The sequence below is a fragment of the Crocodylus siamensis genome, chromosome 5, assembly GCF_052110815.1.
Source record: "Crocodylus siamensis isolate JL-2025a chromosome 5, ASM5211081v1, whole genome shotgun sequence".
Classification (NCBI taxonomy): Eukaryota; Metazoa; Chordata; order Crocodylia; family Crocodylidae; genus Crocodylus; species Crocodylus siamensis.
The window spans coordinates 206,670,570-206,686,643 of NC_143399.1; the positions used below are offsets into that span (position 1 = coordinate 206,670,570).

The following is a 16,074-nucleotide window of genomic DNA, read 5'->3' on the forward strand; positions in this document are numbered from 1 at the left end:
GCTCCCGGGGGTCTGGGCTGCTAGGGGGCAGGTGCCTCTTTCCAGCGGGGAAGCCCACCCCAGCAGTGGAGCTTCTTCCTCCAGCCCCTCATGCCCTGGAGTCCCACAGCTAAGCAAGGAGCAAGACTCCAGGTGCCACATGGGCACGTGGACCATGATCCCTCGTGCAATCAGGGCATCTCGTCCCACCCGGCCTTCCCCACTGCTAGTGCAGACGCTGGCCCGGGGCGCTCCCACGCCTATGCCCGCATCTGGCCTCTCTTGCAGCGTCTGCGCGGACGGAGCCTGGAATTGCACGGATGACAGCTGCCCCGAGGCCGTGAGCTGCCCCGGGGAGCTGGTCTATGCCTTCGGGGGCTGCTTGCACACCTGCGACAGCCCGGAGGGCAACCTGAGCTGCTCCGGCCTCACCGAAGGCTGCGTTTGTCCCCCTGGCACTGTCTTCCTGGTGAGCTCCAACTGCTGCCCCTGCAGCTCAGCCGGGGGTGGGACCTCACGGGACAGGCGGCAGCTTGCATTGCTCTGGGCTGTGCTCATGGGGTGCTGGGAACATTGCTGACCCATTTGGGCCGAGGGTGGGCTGGGAACAGAGGGTCAGCAGACCGGCTGCTCCCCTCCAGATGCCTGGGTGCACCCCTGCAGTGGTGCAAGCTGTTATGCACCCCAGCTACTGTATCCCAACTGGGATCAGCCCCTGCCACCTCACGGGGACCCTCTTGCCCTGTCTCCCTCCTCTGCCCCCAGAACGAGCACTGCGTCTCCCCAGAAGAGTGTCCTTGCCAGCACAACGGCCGGCTGTACCAGCCCAATGACACCATCATCAAGGACTGCAACACCTGGTAAGGACTGTGGCACCTCCAGCACGGGGGTGCCTTCGAGGGGCAAGGGCTTGGGCTGGCGTGTTTGGAGCTCAGCCCCTGTCCCCACAGCATGTGCCGGAGCCGGCGCTGGCAGTGCAGTAGCCACCGGTGCGCGGGGACCTGCACAGCCACGGGGGACCCCCACTACATCACTTTCGACGGGCGGGCCTTCTCCTTCCTGGGCGACTGCGAGTATGTGCTGGTGCGCGAGCACGGCGGCCTCTTCTCTGTCACTGTCGAGAACGTGCCCTGCGGCACCAGTGGCATCACCTGCACCAAATCTGTGGTCGTGGCGATCGGCAACACTGTTGTCCACCTCCTGAGAGGTGAGAGGCCGCGGGGAAGGGAGCTGGGGACGGTACCCCCTGTTGAGAGGCGAGGGGCCGATTTGCTGGATTCACAGAAGTTTAGAGCTGAAAGGGCCTCGTGTGATCATCGGGTCTAGCCCCACAACCAGCTCTGGGCAGGAAAGATCCTGCATAAAGTTTAAAAAACACGACAAACTAGAGAAAAAATAAGAACATCAGTGGAGCAGACTGGGTCACACCACAGGTCCATCTTGCCCAGTTTTTCTGCCTGATGTCACCGGTCCATGCACTAGCTATAAACCGGTGACCTTTACTCCTGTCCCTGTTTTGGTATCATTTGTCCCAAAGAATCAGTGACATGTCCCTAGCTGTGTTGGTTTTAAGCTGCCGGCCTGCTCGTTTCATGATGACCCCTTGTTTGTCTGATGAGAGAGAGTCAATAATTAATCCCTAGTGACTTTCTCTTCACCTTTTAATATGTTGCAAATCGTTCTCCTGTCCTGCCTCCAGCGACTCTTCTCTAACCTGACCAGGTCTGGCCTGGTTAGTCTCTCCTGATAGGGATACCCCTCCCTAGCCCTCATCATCCTTGTGGCCCTTCTCTGGACCCAATCAGGAGGTGTCATTTTATTAGTCCTGTAGCCATTAGAGTTGAATGTACATCTCTTATTCAGATTAATTCACCAAAATCTAGCCTTCTTCAGCGCCTTGACAAGGCATGCACCCCCTTTGCAGTCAGTCGTCGCCAGTCAGTATGACTCCTGAGTTAGTATTACCACACTTGAGTTAATGTTTTTAGCTAGAATTAAATGCAGTCTGCAGGGCTGTGAGATGCCAGAGAGTCATTACCAAGAATGGCTAACAGACAGCTGAATTGCAGAAGAAAGGATAGCTTAATTAAGGTTGGCAAGCCGGTCAATCGACTGGTCATATATTGTCAATTGACTGTATTTTTTTAGACCGGTTAAAGATGATAGCAATTTTACCCCCCAAACCTACATTTTTTGGTAGTTTTCTTGACAGAAAAGATATTTTTTTAATTGTTTTTTGATGCATTTCATACAGGAAAACTTTTGCTTTTTCTGTATCATTCGGACCTATTAGCAATAATATTCTGTATTTTTTTTCTGTATGATTTGGACCTATTGGCATTTTTTTTACAATTTTTGACTGATATCGGACCAGTCCGTTGACCAAACCTGACTGACTGGTCCCATGTCCAACCCTAAGCTTAATTCATGGAACAAAAAGACCATTAAAAAGGAGAGAAGTGGTTAACACCTGCGAAGCGGAGAGATTAGCAGGAATCGGGTCGATGGCAATGTATACTCCGTCAGTGCTGCTTGAGTAGAAACGCTGCTCCCACTGCTGGGCGGTTGGCTTTAAGCTTTGGGTGATGCAGGGATCAAAGCAGAGTGCGAGTGCACTGCTGCACCCCCTGGATCGGCCCTCGGCAATGGGGAGCCAGCATCCCCGGCTGGGCGCGGTGACCCCCGTGCTGCATGGTAGGGCTCCGAGCTGCGCTGGGTGTTTTCACACGTGTCGCCCCCCCCCACCAGGAAGGGACGTGACGGTGAACGGAGCCTCCGTGCGGCCGCCCAAGGTTTACAGCGGGAACGGCCTGACCCTGGAGCGTGCCGGCCTCTTCCTCATCCTCATCTCCCAGCTGGGGCTCACAGTGCTCTGGGACGGAGGTGAAGCTCACTTTGCTGGCGGGGGTGCGGCAGGAGGTCTCGCGGGGGGGCTGGGGCAGTGCCCTGCAGGCGTAGGGGCAGCTCTGTCTATTGCCTGCTCCAGGGTGGGGACACCTCCCGACATCCCTCCCGCGGTTGCTGGGCCTTTGCTGCCGGGGGACTGGCCGGGCAGGGACGGGTCCCCCCAAGACACGGCTCTGAGATGCCAGGGCACCTGTGGGGGCTGCCTCCGGTGCTTCCTGCACCCAGCAGCACCTGAACCGGCTGCATTCCTCCTCCTCCTCCCCGGCACAGGCACCCGGGTGTATGTGAAGCTGGACCCCGTCTTCCAGGGCCGCGTGGCAGGGCTGTGCGGGAACTTCGACGGGGACACGGAGAACGACTTCACTAGCCAGCAGGGCATGGTGGAGCCCACGGCCGACCTGTTCGGCAACTCCTGGCGCGTCAGCCTCCTGTGCCCCGAGGTCAACGAAGGGGACTTCGAGCACCCCTGCACCGTACGTGCGCTTGCGGGGGGCTGTGGGGAGGTGGGCAAGGCCTGGCTGGCGGGGAGGGCTGGGGGGCTTCATTCAGCTTGAAACTGTTGTGTTCAGAAGAGACACTCAAGGGAGGACAGAAGGGTTTACAATATAAAGTAAACTAGGAGTATATTATTGGCTGTCTCTCACCAAACTAATATGGACCTGGGGGGGTTTGCCTTCCTCTGCAAGCGGGGCCTGGCCTCTGCATGGGATCTCTTGAGCGTATATTGATAACGTTTTCTATAAACGAGGGGTCACTGCATGAAACGAGCAAGCCAGCAGTTTAAAACCAACACGAGGCAGTTGTTTGCCACCCAGTGCAGCATTAACAGCCGGAGCTCAGTGCCACCAGACATGAGTTCACCAGGGCTTCGACACGTGCTTGGAGGAAGCTGTTCGGAGTGAGGGGCATGGGCTCTGCATCAGCCCTACCTGGACCCCCAGTGCTGGAGGCTGCAAGGGAGAGAGGAACAGGGGAAAACCCCGCTCAGACCGGGTCACTCTCCCTTCCGCCTCCTGGTACGACACAGGAAACAGGGCAACTGAGGTCCCAGGGTTTGACCCAGCAAACGCCAGTCTCACGTTCTTATGGGCAAGGCCGGGCTGGTGGGGCGGGGTGGGAGCTAGGGGCTGGGGCTGGACACGAGAGCCAGGCCACGGGGTCCCCACCGCTGTGCTCGGCCCCCAGGAGAGCTCGCACCGCGCCACGTGGGCCCGGAAGCGCTGCAGCATCCTCCTGCAGGTGCTCTTCGCCCCCTGCCACGAGGAGGTGCCCTGCCAGCAGTTCTACGACTGGTGTGTCTTCGACGCCTGCGGGTACGTCTTGCAGCGCAGGGGCCGGCTCTGGAGGGCGCGGGGGCTCCTGGGGGTGGGCGTGACGCTCCCATATTCAGCCTGCCGTCGGAGGTTGCTGGGGAGGCACCGTGCGGTGCGGTGCCCAGATACCAGGGTGATGGGCACTAGAGAGCAACAGCTTCTGGGTAGCTGGGGGACCCCCCAGCCAAGCTGCCTGTGAGCAGCCAGGATCCTTGCTGAGAGCAGATGATGGGGCTGGGGTCTCCCTTGTGGGTTTCCCTAGCTGGGGGAGCTGCATACCCCCCATCACTGGATGACAGCATCTCTCTGCCGGCAGGTGCGACTCTGGGGGCGACTGCGAGTGCCTGTGCACGGCCATCGCGGCCTACGCCGAGGAGTGCAATCAGCGCGGGGTCTACATCCGCTGGCGGAGCCAAGACCTGTGCCGTAAGCCCGGGGGGAGAGGGTGGCTTCGCCAGCCCGGCAGCGGGGTCGTGCCCCACGCATAGCCGACTCTGGCCCCATCTCTTACGCCCCGTGCGCTTTCGCCTCACAGCTATGCAGTGTGACAACGGACTGGAGTACGAGGCCTGCGGCCCTGCCTGCCCCCAGACCTGCAAGACCTTTGGGCTGGAGCTGGCTGAGCACTGCGATGCTGTGTCCTGCGTGGAGGGCTGCTTCTGCCCTGAGGGCAAGGTCCTGCATGGTAAGGTGCCCGCGTCCCCACTGGGCACCGAGTGGTGGGGTGGGGAGCTGAAGCCTGGCCAGGGTATGTGTCTCTTCTCTCTGGCCAAAGGAACCCCCCTTCCTTCCTCTTTTCCTCATCGATCCCCTTTCCCAGACCCCTTCTCCCCTGGCCCTTCCTTCTGGTCTCTCTCCTGGTCATCTGCCTCTGCAAAAGCCTGGCGCACAGCAGGGGATGCAGAGCCCCGCAGCGGCCTCCCCGACGCTGGGGAGAGCACAGCAATTGCCCTATGCGTCCTATGTACAGCGCCCTGCTCTCATGCAGCCCCGGGCGGGTTCTGCTTCTGCAGCAGCTATCACCCCGCTGTCTCCGGCCTCGTCTGCCCCGGGCCCTCTCCCGCTGTCCCACAGGCCTGTCCGTGCACTGGATTTCCCCACCCCCAGCCGAGCACGTGGCACTCATCTCTGCTGCATTTCCTCACGGGGGGTAGTTCAGTGTGACCCCCCTCCTCCTTTAAGCCCTGCACCCGTGGGACCTGGGTGGACAGTGACACCTGGGGAGAGTCTCCAGGGCTGGTGCCGAAATGCAGTCTTCTCTCACCCTGGCAGGCGGGAGCTGCATCGACCCCTCCGAGTGCCCCTGCTACTGGGAGGGCACCTCATTCCCATCAGGCGCTGCGGTGAAGCAGGAGTGTAAGAACTGGTGAGCAGTGGGGGAGTCAGGCCCTAAGCTCCCCGTCAGGGGCTGTACCCATTGCCAGCCCCTCTCTCCTCCCAGCAGGGATGCCATGGGCCTGCAGCTCCGGGGCTTTGGGGGTGTCTGAGCCCTGCCCCCAGGACACCCCCATCAACACTCCCCCGTCCCGACCCCTGCCCCCTCCATACAGATGAGCTCTCCCAGTTGCCCCTATGCCATCAGTTATTCCCTTGTCCAGACGTGGAGCCTGACGCGCTCTCTCCCCGACTGCAGCACGTGCGAGGCAGGGCTGTGGCAGTGTGAGGCCCTGGCAGAGCCCTGCACGGCCCGGCCCGGCTGCCCCGAGACAGAGTTCGCCTGCCGCGCGGGTGGGCGCTGTGTGCCAGGTGCCTGGGTGTGCGACAACGAGGACGACTGCGGGGATGGTTCGGACGAGTTCTGCGCCCTGAGCTGCGCCCCGCACCAGTATCAGTGCGTCAGCGGGCAGTGCGTGCCCTGGGGCTACCGCTGCGATGGCACCGCTGACTGCCTGGACCTCTCGGACGAGCAGGGCTGCCCCCCGCCCGGGTGCGGCCAGCACGAGTTCCACTGCGCCAACGGGCGCTGCATCCCCCGTGCCCACGTCTGCGATGGGGAGCTTGACTGTGGCTTTGCCGACACGTCAGACGAGGCAGGCGAGTCCCGGGCTGGCTGTCGTGGGGCTCCTGGGGGTGTCCAGGGGTGCCGGCCCTGCACACGAGGACCCAGAGTTGGGGCAGGGAAGAGGCAACACCCTGGCAGTGATGGGGCATAATTGCTGCCATCCGCTGTGAAGATCCTGTGGGCAGTGCCTCACTGGGAGGTCTCACGCCAGCTGTCCCTGCAGGTTGCGGCCCACCCTGCGGCGCGGCGGAGTTCCGGTGCGCGGCAGGCCGGTGCGTGCCGTACTTGCACCGGTGCGATGGGCACGATGACTGTGGGGACTTGAGCGACGAGCGGGAGTGTGTGTGCCCTGCTGGCCACTTCCAGTGCCCGGATGCGCTGTGCTTGCCACAGCAGCAGGTGTGTGACGGAAGGAGTGACTGTTTGGCCGGCGCTGATGAGGCCTTCTGCCCAGGTGAGGCTGCCGGCCCCCACTACCCTGTGGGCAACAACCCTCAGACTAGCCAAGATGGCTGCCCCTCTAGGGCCATCCATCAGGGTGGGCCTGGCCACACCCCAGCCACAATGGCCACCCTCCTGGGACCGTCCATCGTGGTAGATGAGCCACGATGGCCAGCCCTCTAGGGCCATCCATCAGGGTGGGCCTGGCCACACCCCAGTCAATATGGCCGTCCCTCTGGGTCCATTCATAATGGTGGGCCTGGCCTGGCTTCACCTCACCGACTGCGACCATCCATCACGGTGGGCCTGACCACACCCCACCAAGATGGCCACCCCTCATCCTTTGTGGTGGGCCTGGCTGTGCCCCAGCCAAGATAGCTTGGTGCACCCCACAGCTGGGAGCGTGGGGGCTGGGGGATGGCCAGGGGACCTGTTGGATTTGGTCCTCTCTGCATTCTCCGTCCATACAGGCCAGGTGACCTGCGCCCCTGAACAGCTGCCCTGCCCCGATGGCACATGCGTCAGCAGGGCAAAGGTGTGCGATGGCACATGGGACTGCTGGGATGGCTCGGACGAGAGTCCCACGCAGTGCCTGGCAGTCCTGCCCAGCCACATGGCCATCACCGTGCCCACAGCGCTGCCAGTGACGCGCCCCCTACTGACCAACCGCACCTTGGGTGAGCGGCCAGGGCACAGCGGGTACCCTCCGACCACCCGTGCCCAGTCAGACTGTGCCTTCCCTACCACCATCACATCCCCACCTGGGGCTGGAGCAGCCAGGAACCTCCCCACAGCCAGTGCTCCTGCCCCTTAGCCCCCACAGCTAGTGCACAGCTGCCCAAAGAGGATGCTGCTGGGCCCTCTTCAGGCATCTCTCCCAAGGGAGGTTGGGAGAGCGCGGGGCTGATGGGCTCCTTTTACCCCGGCCCTGCAGCGCCCCCCTGCAGCCGCTACGAGTTCCAGTGCCACAGCGGGGAGTGCCAGCCGCGTGGCTGGATGTGCGACAGTGAGGCTGACTGCCTGGATGGCAGCGATGAGCTGGACTGCAACAGGACCTGTGGGCTGGATCAGTTCCCTTGCATGCTCAGTGCCGAGTGCATCCCCTATGGGCAGCTCTGCGATGGCCTCCCCCAGTGCCGCGACCAGTCCGATGAGAGCACTGACAACTGCGGTGAGCAGGGACCCTGCAGAAGGCAGGGGCAGATCCAGATCAAAGACTTTGAAAGGGGGTGCAGAGGATGCAGTGCCTCATCACATCAAACACGGCACATTTTTGCCTCCAGTCGGGTGACACTGACCCTCCCTCTGGGTCAGCATTGACGTCCCTTCTTTCCTGAGGCAGGGTCCACGCAGATCCCACCATGCCCAGGGCTTTTCGTCTGCAACAACCGCCTGTGTGTGAATGTCTCCAGGGTGTGTGATGGTGCCCCAGACTGCCCCCAGGGCGAAGACGAGATCGCCTGTGGTAAGGAAACCTTGGCTGTGCTGCAGCCCCGGCAGTGCGGGGATGAGGCATCCCAGTGCTGGCACGTGCAGAGGGCTGGGGAACAACGACGTGGCTAGAAGGCAGGACACCTGGACTCTGTGCCTGCTTTGGGGCAAGGACTGATGGAAGCAGTGCCTGCTGGGATGCGGGAGGACTGCAGATTGCTCATTCTATCTCTGTGGAGCAGACTGAAGTTACCCTAACTCGAGCTGGGTATCACGGTCAGAGTTCACCCTTGCCTGAAGCGGCAGTGCTTTGGGATGCTTGAAGGGCACTGAGCACAAGATGTGAGCATCTATTAAGCTCATTAACGTAACTGCCCTGAGCGTGGTCTAGACGTAAGGTGTAAGTTCACCCCTAGACGAACAGAGAGGAGCAGCAGGGAGAAAGAACGGTGTAGAAAGCAGGGCCCACAGAGGAGGGATAGGGGAGCAGGCCTTGCTAGGCTGAAGATGGTGTGCTAGCAGCCTTCCACAGAGAGAGCCATCAGTTGTTCCCTTGTCCGTGGGACAAGAGAAGGAATTGGTTTTATCTATGGCACAGATGACCTAGATGGGAAGTTGGGACAAGCCTCCTGTGCACAAGGCAGTGGGACACCCGGCCTGCCCCAGGCTAAGAACAGGCCAGGCCTCTCTCAGGAGCACTCTAGGTTACTCCTCCTGCCTCAGGGCTGGGGGTCAACCTGGACGACTCCTTGGATTCCCCCCGATCCAGCCTTTCTGCAGCTGGAGAGTGCTGGAGCTGGGCTGCAGTGACCTCCTCTACTGGCTTCCTGCCCTGCCACTATACCCTGACCCAGCAGTTCGACACGGGGTGCAGGTGGGGAGCATCTGGGCAGCTGGCATCTCCTTCCCTCCCTCCCTCTGTCTGCAGAGAGTCGTGTCCTGCCGGCTGACCAGAACCGGACCGTGGGCCCCTGTGCTGAGTACTCCTGCGGCAATGGCAAGTGCATCACCTTCAAGCAGGTATGGCCAGGGCAGGGGCTGGGACCCCAGCCAGGTGGGCACTGGGTGCTTTGCTCCCTCGTTCCCCACCACAGCCCAACTCCACCCCCACGCTGTGCTGTCCCTCCAGCAGCAAGCCAGGAGCAAGGACCACAGGGTTAATAGCCCAGAGCAGGGGAGCCCCTTGCTAGCAGTGCCCCAGGGTCCCCATCACTTCCATCATGCCCAGGACAGTATCCTCAGCTCCAGGAAGTGCCCTGATTTTACTACCCTGCCCCACTGGTCTGCACCATGGGCTCACCTGCCTCCCCCACAGGTGTGCAATGGGCTGGCGGACTGCACGGATGGGAGCGCGACCTCGGGCTGGCTGCCCTCGGACGAGCGGGACTGCGGGCTCTGGAGTGCCTGGGCACCGTGGAGCACCTGCAGCCGGTCCTGCGGGACGGGGCTGCAGGTCCGTCGCCGTGCCTGCACCCGCCGGGCTGACCACGTGTTGCGCCACTGCCACGGCGAGGAGACGCAGGCCCAGCAGTGCTTTGCCGTGGCCTGCCCTGGTGCGTCCTGGCTGGGCAGAGCGGGTGCCAGCCCTCACAGGGTGGGGGTTGCATTGGGCCCAGGGTGAGCACAGCTGGGTGTGCGCAGGATCCATGGGACTGCAGAAGCAAGGGAGGACTTGTGCCTGCCCCCATGTCGGCTAAGGGGGGTCGTGGGGAGCAAGGGGCATCGTGGCAGCCCTCCGCAGCAGGCAGGAGGGGATCCCGAGGCCAGGAGAACTCATGCCATTTGTTTTCCCACAGTGGACGGAGCCTGGAGTGAGTGGGCAACGTGGGCCAACTGCACCCAGGACTGCCGCGGGGTGGTGGTGCGGCGCCGGGAGTGTGTCCCTCCCCAGAACGGGGGCCGGCCATGCATCGAACTGCCCGGGGACTCGCCCAGCACCCTGGAGATCCGTGAGTCCCTGGGGCCAAAGCAAGGCCCCCTGCCTGCAGCCCAGGCCAAGGGGGGAGGCAGCTGACTGGCACCGGTGCAGGGCCTTCGCTGGTCCCCTGGCGATGCTGGCTGGGCATCTCTACACCCTCCTGTGACCCGCGGCGCTGCAGCCGGTTCCCAGGCTCCATGGGGAAGCCCCCCAGCTAGGTAACCCCTTTCTACCATCTCTGCAGAGCCCTGCCAGCTGGAGGGCTGCCTCAATGTCACCGCCTGCCCCGGGGACCTTGTGAGCCGCAGGTGCGCGCCCTGCCCCGCTTCCTGCACCGACCTGTCCAGCAAGGTGAAGTGCCGCAGAGACCGGCCCTGCAGCCCAGGTATGGACACGCCGGGGCTGGGGAGCAGGGCCGTCCCCCGCAGAAGACCTCCTCCTGGGTGGGGGGAAGTCCTCCATGCCCAGCTGGGGGCAAAGGGGGCTTGCGGAGTCAGGGACCTGGAATGAAGAGCCCGTGCCTGGCTCTTCTCAAGAGCATCGCTGACTGGAAAGCTGAACCCGAGCATAACAAGCGTGCAGATGAGGCTGTGGCCATGCAGCAGCACCATACCTGGGAGGATGGGCTGCATGCGACTAGTCGGGCACCAGACTTGGTGCTTTCTTGTTGGCCTCAGCAAAACCCTGCCATGTCCCCAGCCTGAATGTGGTGGAGGGTGTCTGCAAGGTGGAGGCACTTAGGACAAGACCTTGCACTGGGGAGGAGCATCCAGGGGCAAGGTTGCTCGAAGCGCCCTGCATTTGTCGGGTCCCAGCCCCTGCTGCTCCCCCGTGGGTCTGCGCTGTGCCGTGGCCTGCGGGCCACTGCATGGGTGGGAGGCTGCAGCTGCGGCGGGGTGGGTTTCACTGCTGTGGAGCCTCCCCACCTCCCAGGGCAGGCGACGCGTGACCCCCCCGGTTGCCCCGCAGGCTGCTGGTGCCCGGATGGGCTGGTGCTGGCTGGGGAGCGGCGGTGCGTGCGGCCGCGGGAGTGCCCCTGCGAGGTGGAGGGGGTGCGCTACTGGCCTGGGCAGCTGGTCAAGGTCAACTGCCGCATCTGCACCTGCCAGGACGGGCAGCCCCGGCGCTGCCGCCAGAACCCCGAGTGCACAGGTAGGCGCCGCGAGGGGCGGCGGGGCGCGGGCGGCAGGCCACGGGCCTCTCTCACCTGCCTCTCTGGCCCTAGTGAACTGCGGCTGGTCGGCCTGGTCGCCGTGGGGCGAGTGTCTGGGGCCGTGCGGCGTGCAGAGCATCCAGTGGTCCTTCCGCAGCCCCAACAACCCCAGCAAGCACGGCAACGGGCGCCAGTGCCGCGGCATCTATCGCAAGGCCCGCAGGTGACGCCGCACGGGCCAAGCCACGTATTTGCCAAGAGCACCGGGGGTCTCTGCAGGCGGGGCCTTAGCATCGTGTCCGCAGCCCCTCTCTGCTTCAGTGGGTCGGGCTGGTGGAGTGGACCGGGGGCTGGGCTGCGGTCGGTGTCAGGGGCCAGAGGTGCCTGCCCTCACGGCGTGCCCTCCACGCACAGGTGCCAGACGGAGCCGTGCGAGGAGTGCGAGCATCACGGGCGGCCCCACGCCGTCGGCGACCGCTGGCGCTCGGGGCAGTGCCAGGTGTGCCAGTGCCTGCCCAACCTGACAGTGCAGTGCTCCCAGTACTGCCCCTACAGCACCGTGGCCTGCCCTGAGGTGAGCGGGGTGGCCGGGGGGGTTCAGAGGGGCTGCGGGACCCTCCCACGCTGCATCGGCTCCTCTCAGGCCCGGGGCATCCGCTCTTAGCCCCTCGCACGCTCTGGCCGGACGCTGCCTGCAGGGCAGGCTGACTTGGCGCCTGCAGAGCCAGGACCCGGCTCAGGACCCTGGGGTTGGCCCCTGGCCCCTGGCCCTAGCTGGCCTCTCTGGGGTGACAGCAGCTCTCTCTTCGGCAGGGCCGGGTGCTGGTGGAGGGCACGGGGGAGGCCTGCTGCTACTGCGCGGAGGCTGGTGAGTCCTGGGCTGGGGTCTCTGGCCCTGCTCTGGGGCTCTTTGGGGGCCGGTGCCCTCTGTGCCGAAGGGCTGTCCCCATCCCTTGCCTGTGGGAGCCTCCCCGGTCCTGGTCCCGGTCCCATCCCCGTCCCACCCCCTCCCTGGTGCAAAGAGCAAGGCAGAGCCACCCCTCACCTGCCTCCTCCGGGCCCAGGTGAGAACAGGACCGCGACGCCAGCCGTGCCGACAGCCGAGCCCCCGGGGACCAGCGCGGCCGGCCCCGGTGCCCCCACCAGCCCGCCACTCTTCACCTTCCCACTGCCGCCTCTCGGAGGTGAGCCCCGGGACCCTTCCCTGCAGCGGGGACTCGGGCAGTGCTGGGGGGCACGGGCTGCATCGGCTGGGGTCTCTCCTGTGGCTGCCTCTGGGGCGGCACCAGGCCCTGCATGCGAGGGGTCTCTGCCCCAGGAATAGGACGGGCAGCCCCGGACAGACAGACAGGAGGGATGTGGTCAGTGTCTCTGGTTGTCTGTGGGCCACAGGTCCGAGGAGAGTGCAACTGTGGCCTCAGCTGGAGGGCGGCACGGCCCAGCGTCCCCGAAAGCCTTGGCGGGGCCCATCCCAGCCACGCGGGGAGGTGCTGCAAGGGGATGAGAGTAATGAAAAACTGCGTGTGGGGGTGTGTGTGCATGCACCCAGGCATGTATCGTGTATGTGCATGTGTGGGTGGGTGGGTGTGCCGGCATGTATGTGCGTGTGTGTGCATCTCTATATGTAGGTATGTATGTGCACGTGTGTGGGGGGGTCATATATATGCAGGTATGTATATCTGTGTGAGCATGTGTAGGCATGCATGTGTATGTCTGGGGGGGCTGTATTTGCACATGTGTGTATCTGTGTTTGTAGGCATGTGTTGTGGGCATGTGTGTGTATCTGCATGAGTGTAAGTGTATATAAGTATTTATGAGTGTGTGCATGTGGGGCGTGAGGTGAGGGGCAGCTGCTCTGGTTCCAGCCCTGGGCATCGGTGGCCGCGCCGGCTCCCTCCTCGCAGCCTGCCGCACCCCTGGCTTGCCTCAGAGCCCCTCTGACCCTCCTCTCCCCGCAGACCGCTGCTACGGCCCCCTGGGCCTGGCCTCCTTGCCAGACAGCAGCTTCTCCGCCTCGTCCCAGCAGCCCGAGAACGCCGCACATGCTGCGCGCCTCAACCAGGCGCTGCCGGGGCTGGACCTGCAGGGCTGGGGGCCCCAAGCGGACGTGTACCCCGAGCTCCTCTCCAACCCCCCTTACTTGCAGGTGGACCTTCTGGAGCCCAAGAACCTCACCGGTAGGCGCCTGGTCCTACACAGCTTGCAGGGCACCCACACCCCCAGGGCAGGGCCGGTGGGATGGTGCCTGGATCTCCCAGGCCTGTGCATGGTGCCAGGTACCCTGGGGGGCTGAGATCCGGCTGCCCCCAGGCCCACCCCTGCATCCCAGACCCGGTGGCCTCCGCTCATGCTGCCTCCAGGGCCAGGACGGGGGTCTCTGCACAGCAGGGTGGACACATGAGGAAGCCAGAGGGGCCCAGTGTGTGTGGACAGTCTCCCAGGCAGGGCAGCGCCCCACGGGTGGGGGGCAGAGGGGGCCCTGTGGCGCTGCCTGATCTCTGCTTTGCTCTGCTCTTCTCTCCCAGGGGTGGTGGTGCAGGGCGCAGGCTCCTCAGATGCCTACGTCACCAGCTTCCTCCTGCAATTTAGCATGGACGGGGTGAGATGGCATGACTACCGCGAGGCCTTCCCAGATGCGCAGCTGGAGCCCAAGGTACGTGCACGACACGTCAGCGGCCGGGGACCTGGTGCATCCACCCCACACGGCAGAGCCCACCACAGCAGGGAGACTGCCATGATACCACAGTCCTGTAACCCTGACCAGAGCCCACACGTGCAGACAGGGACTCCCTGAATCAGCGCAGCATGTGTGCACACACATATGGGAGGATGTGCGCGTGTGTTTATGTACATGGGTTCACATATGCTTGCATGTGTGTGTGCTTGTGTGTGTGTACGTGCACGGTTCTCTGTCCATGTACAATTTGCACATGTGGTTAAACGTGTGACCTAGTGTCTGTACACGGGTGTGTATGCATGCATGCTTGTGTGTGTTTGCACCCGTGTGTGTTTGCACACGTGTTTGCATTTGTGCACATTTGGATGTGTGTGTGTTTTTAGACATGTGCACAGGTGTGTGCAGGTATGTGTTTGCATGCATGCGCGTACACCTGTGCCGCCCAGTGCTGAACGGCCCTGGCACCCTCCTGGCCAGTGTTGGATTTAGGCTTAAGCCTAGGGCCTCTCAGTACGAAGGGCCTCTAAGTACGAAAAAAACCCCTGGACATTTTCATTCTAATATGACAAAAATATTCATATATATGGCTCCACGGTTATTATTCATATTGAGTTCATAAATTTGTGCAGAAATAGCAATAATTCATCTTAAAATGTCATGAAAATCCATTTTCGTGGATTTCATGGATTATTTTTATTAGATGGGACCTCTTAAACTGGACGTAGTTTAGGGCCTCAGCATGTCGTAATCTAGCACCGCTTTTGGCAGCTCTTCCAGGGCAACTTTGACGATGCAACCCCCGTGGTGCGAACTTTCCAGCGCCTGGTGCGGGCGCGGCACGTCCGCATCCTGCCCCAGGACTTCCACAATGGCATCTTCCTGCGCGCTGAGCTGCTGGGCTGTGAGAGAGGTAGCCTGCTTGGCCGGTGCGCTTGCCGTGGGGTGCTTGGCAATGCCAAAAGGAGCCGTCCCTCGGCCGTCCCAGGACAGCCGCAGAGGGCCCGTTACCTCGGCACTGGGGGGGGCTGCTCAGCCACAGCCTCTCCCCTCGGACCCCCACACTTCCCCCTTCTCTGCCCCAGTGCCCCCCGCGCTGCCTGGAGCCCCCAGCACGCTGCCTGCCCGCCGGCCCTGCCGCGCTGGCCAGTTCCAGTGCCGCAACGGGCGCTGCGTCCCCGCCGGCCCCCACGGTGCTGTCTGCAACGGGGTCGACGACTGCGGAGACCTCTCAGACGAGCTGCGCTGCGGTGAGCGGGCCCGGGGCGTCTCGGGGCTCCGCAGCGTCTATTTGCAATCTTTAATAGGAGCAGGACATCGGTGCTGCGGCCCCGCTGCTTTCCGGGGCGGGCTGGGGGCGATGCCTGGGGCTGCGGTGGGGGTGACTGCGTCGTGTAGTGCACGGGGTGTGTCTGGGCTGGGTCGGACAGGGCTGATCCTGCCTCAGGCGTGGGTTGTACTGGATGCGGCCCTGCAGCTCCCTGCCAGCTCCGTGGCTCTGTGATCCTGGGTGTTGCCTTGCAAAGAAAGCAGGGGTGGTTGGTGGCACTTGCTTTGCCCCCTTCCCCTCCAGGGACCCACTCGACGCCGAGCCCAGTGTTGCCAGCATGGGCCGTCTCTGCCCCACACCTCAACCGTGCCCTCCTCTTTGCCCCGCAGGGACTGCCCCATCGCTGGCGCCCTCAACCCCATGGCCGTGCCCGCTGTCCCACTTCCCCTGCGCGGGGACCGGCGGCTGCGTGGACGCGGCCCGGAGGTGCGACGGCATTGCCGACTGCCTGGATGGCACCGACGAGGCCGGCTGCGTCGCCCCGCGTGGGAGCACAGCGCCTCCTGCAGGCACTACAAGGTACCGGGCACCCACAGCAGGGGGGCATTGGCATTGTGGGGGGCGGGGGGGGCAGCATTTGTGGTGCAGGAGGCCGTGGGGATCTCATGAGGTTCAGCCTGTTCCCAGGCTCGGCCTAGCCCTAGATGCTCGCACCCATTGCTGCCTCCTGCTCGCTCTGCCGGGTGCTGGCCTCTGTGAGACGTCGGCCCTGGAGGTCCCCTGGGTCCGACTGGGGGCCGTACCCCCGGGGAGCCGGCTTTCTGGTGCACCCCTGTACTAACCCCGTGCCCCACTCCCCGCAGCCCCTCCACCCCCGGGACACCCCGTGTCTGGAGCACGCCCAAGGAGGTGAGCGACCCCGGAGCCAGCAGGAAGGAGAGCTGTGCTGCTGCCCTGTTGCAGACGGGGCCCCGCCGCGCCGGCAC

The 16,074-nt window shown here is 63.4% G+C and overlaps 1 protein-coding gene across 1 annotated transcript in view; it reads left to right on the forward strand.

Annotated features, from left to right (window-relative positions):
• LOC149865256 (SCO-spondin-like) overlaps positions 1–16,074 on the forward strand; it is a 61,110-nt gene that overhangs the window by 17,900 nt on the left and 27,136 nt on the right. Inside the window, exons 18-47 of the mRNA XM_090048035.1 lie at positions 268–448; positions 745–839; positions 930–1,186; positions 2,728–2,862; positions 3,157–3,359; positions 4,072–4,199; positions 4,516–4,625; positions 4,735–4,884; positions 5,472–5,565; positions 5,833–6,233; positions 6,425–6,655; positions 7,113–7,319; positions 7,577–7,813; positions 7,985–8,107; positions 9,002–9,093; positions 9,389–9,626; positions 9,870–10,022; positions 10,236–10,376; positions 10,961–11,143; positions 11,217–11,367; positions 11,559–11,718; positions 11,958–12,012; positions 12,209–12,328; positions 12,537–12,650; positions 13,103–13,321; positions 13,670–13,797; positions 14,590–14,731; positions 14,904–15,068; positions 15,478–15,667; positions 15,952–15,997. Of these exons, the coding sequence (XP_089904161.1) occupies positions 268–448; positions 745–839; positions 930–1,186; positions 2,728–2,862; positions 3,157–3,359; positions 4,072–4,199; positions 4,516–4,625; positions 4,735–4,884; positions 5,472–5,565; positions 5,833–6,233; positions 6,425–6,655; positions 7,113–7,319; positions 7,577–7,813; positions 7,985–8,107; positions 9,002–9,093; positions 9,389–9,626; positions 9,870–10,022; positions 10,236–10,376; positions 10,961–11,143; positions 11,217–11,367; positions 11,559–11,718; positions 11,958–12,012; positions 12,209–12,328; positions 12,537–12,650; positions 13,103–13,321; positions 13,670–13,797; positions 14,590–14,731; positions 14,904–15,068; positions 15,478–15,667; positions 15,952–15,997 (4,849 nt within the window). The remainder of the gene's footprint in view (positions 1–267; positions 449–744; positions 840–929; positions 1,187–2,727; positions 2,863–3,156; positions 3,360–4,071; positions 4,200–4,515; positions 4,626–4,734; positions 4,885–5,471; positions 5,566–5,832; positions 6,234–6,424; positions 6,656–7,112; positions 7,320–7,576; positions 7,814–7,984; positions 8,108–9,001; positions 9,094–9,388; positions 9,627–9,869; positions 10,023–10,235; positions 10,377–10,960; positions 11,144–11,216; positions 11,368–11,558; positions 11,719–11,957; positions 12,013–12,208; positions 12,329–12,536; positions 12,651–13,102; positions 13,322–13,669; positions 13,798–14,589; positions 14,732–14,903; positions 15,069–15,477; positions 15,668–15,951; positions 15,998–16,074) is intronic.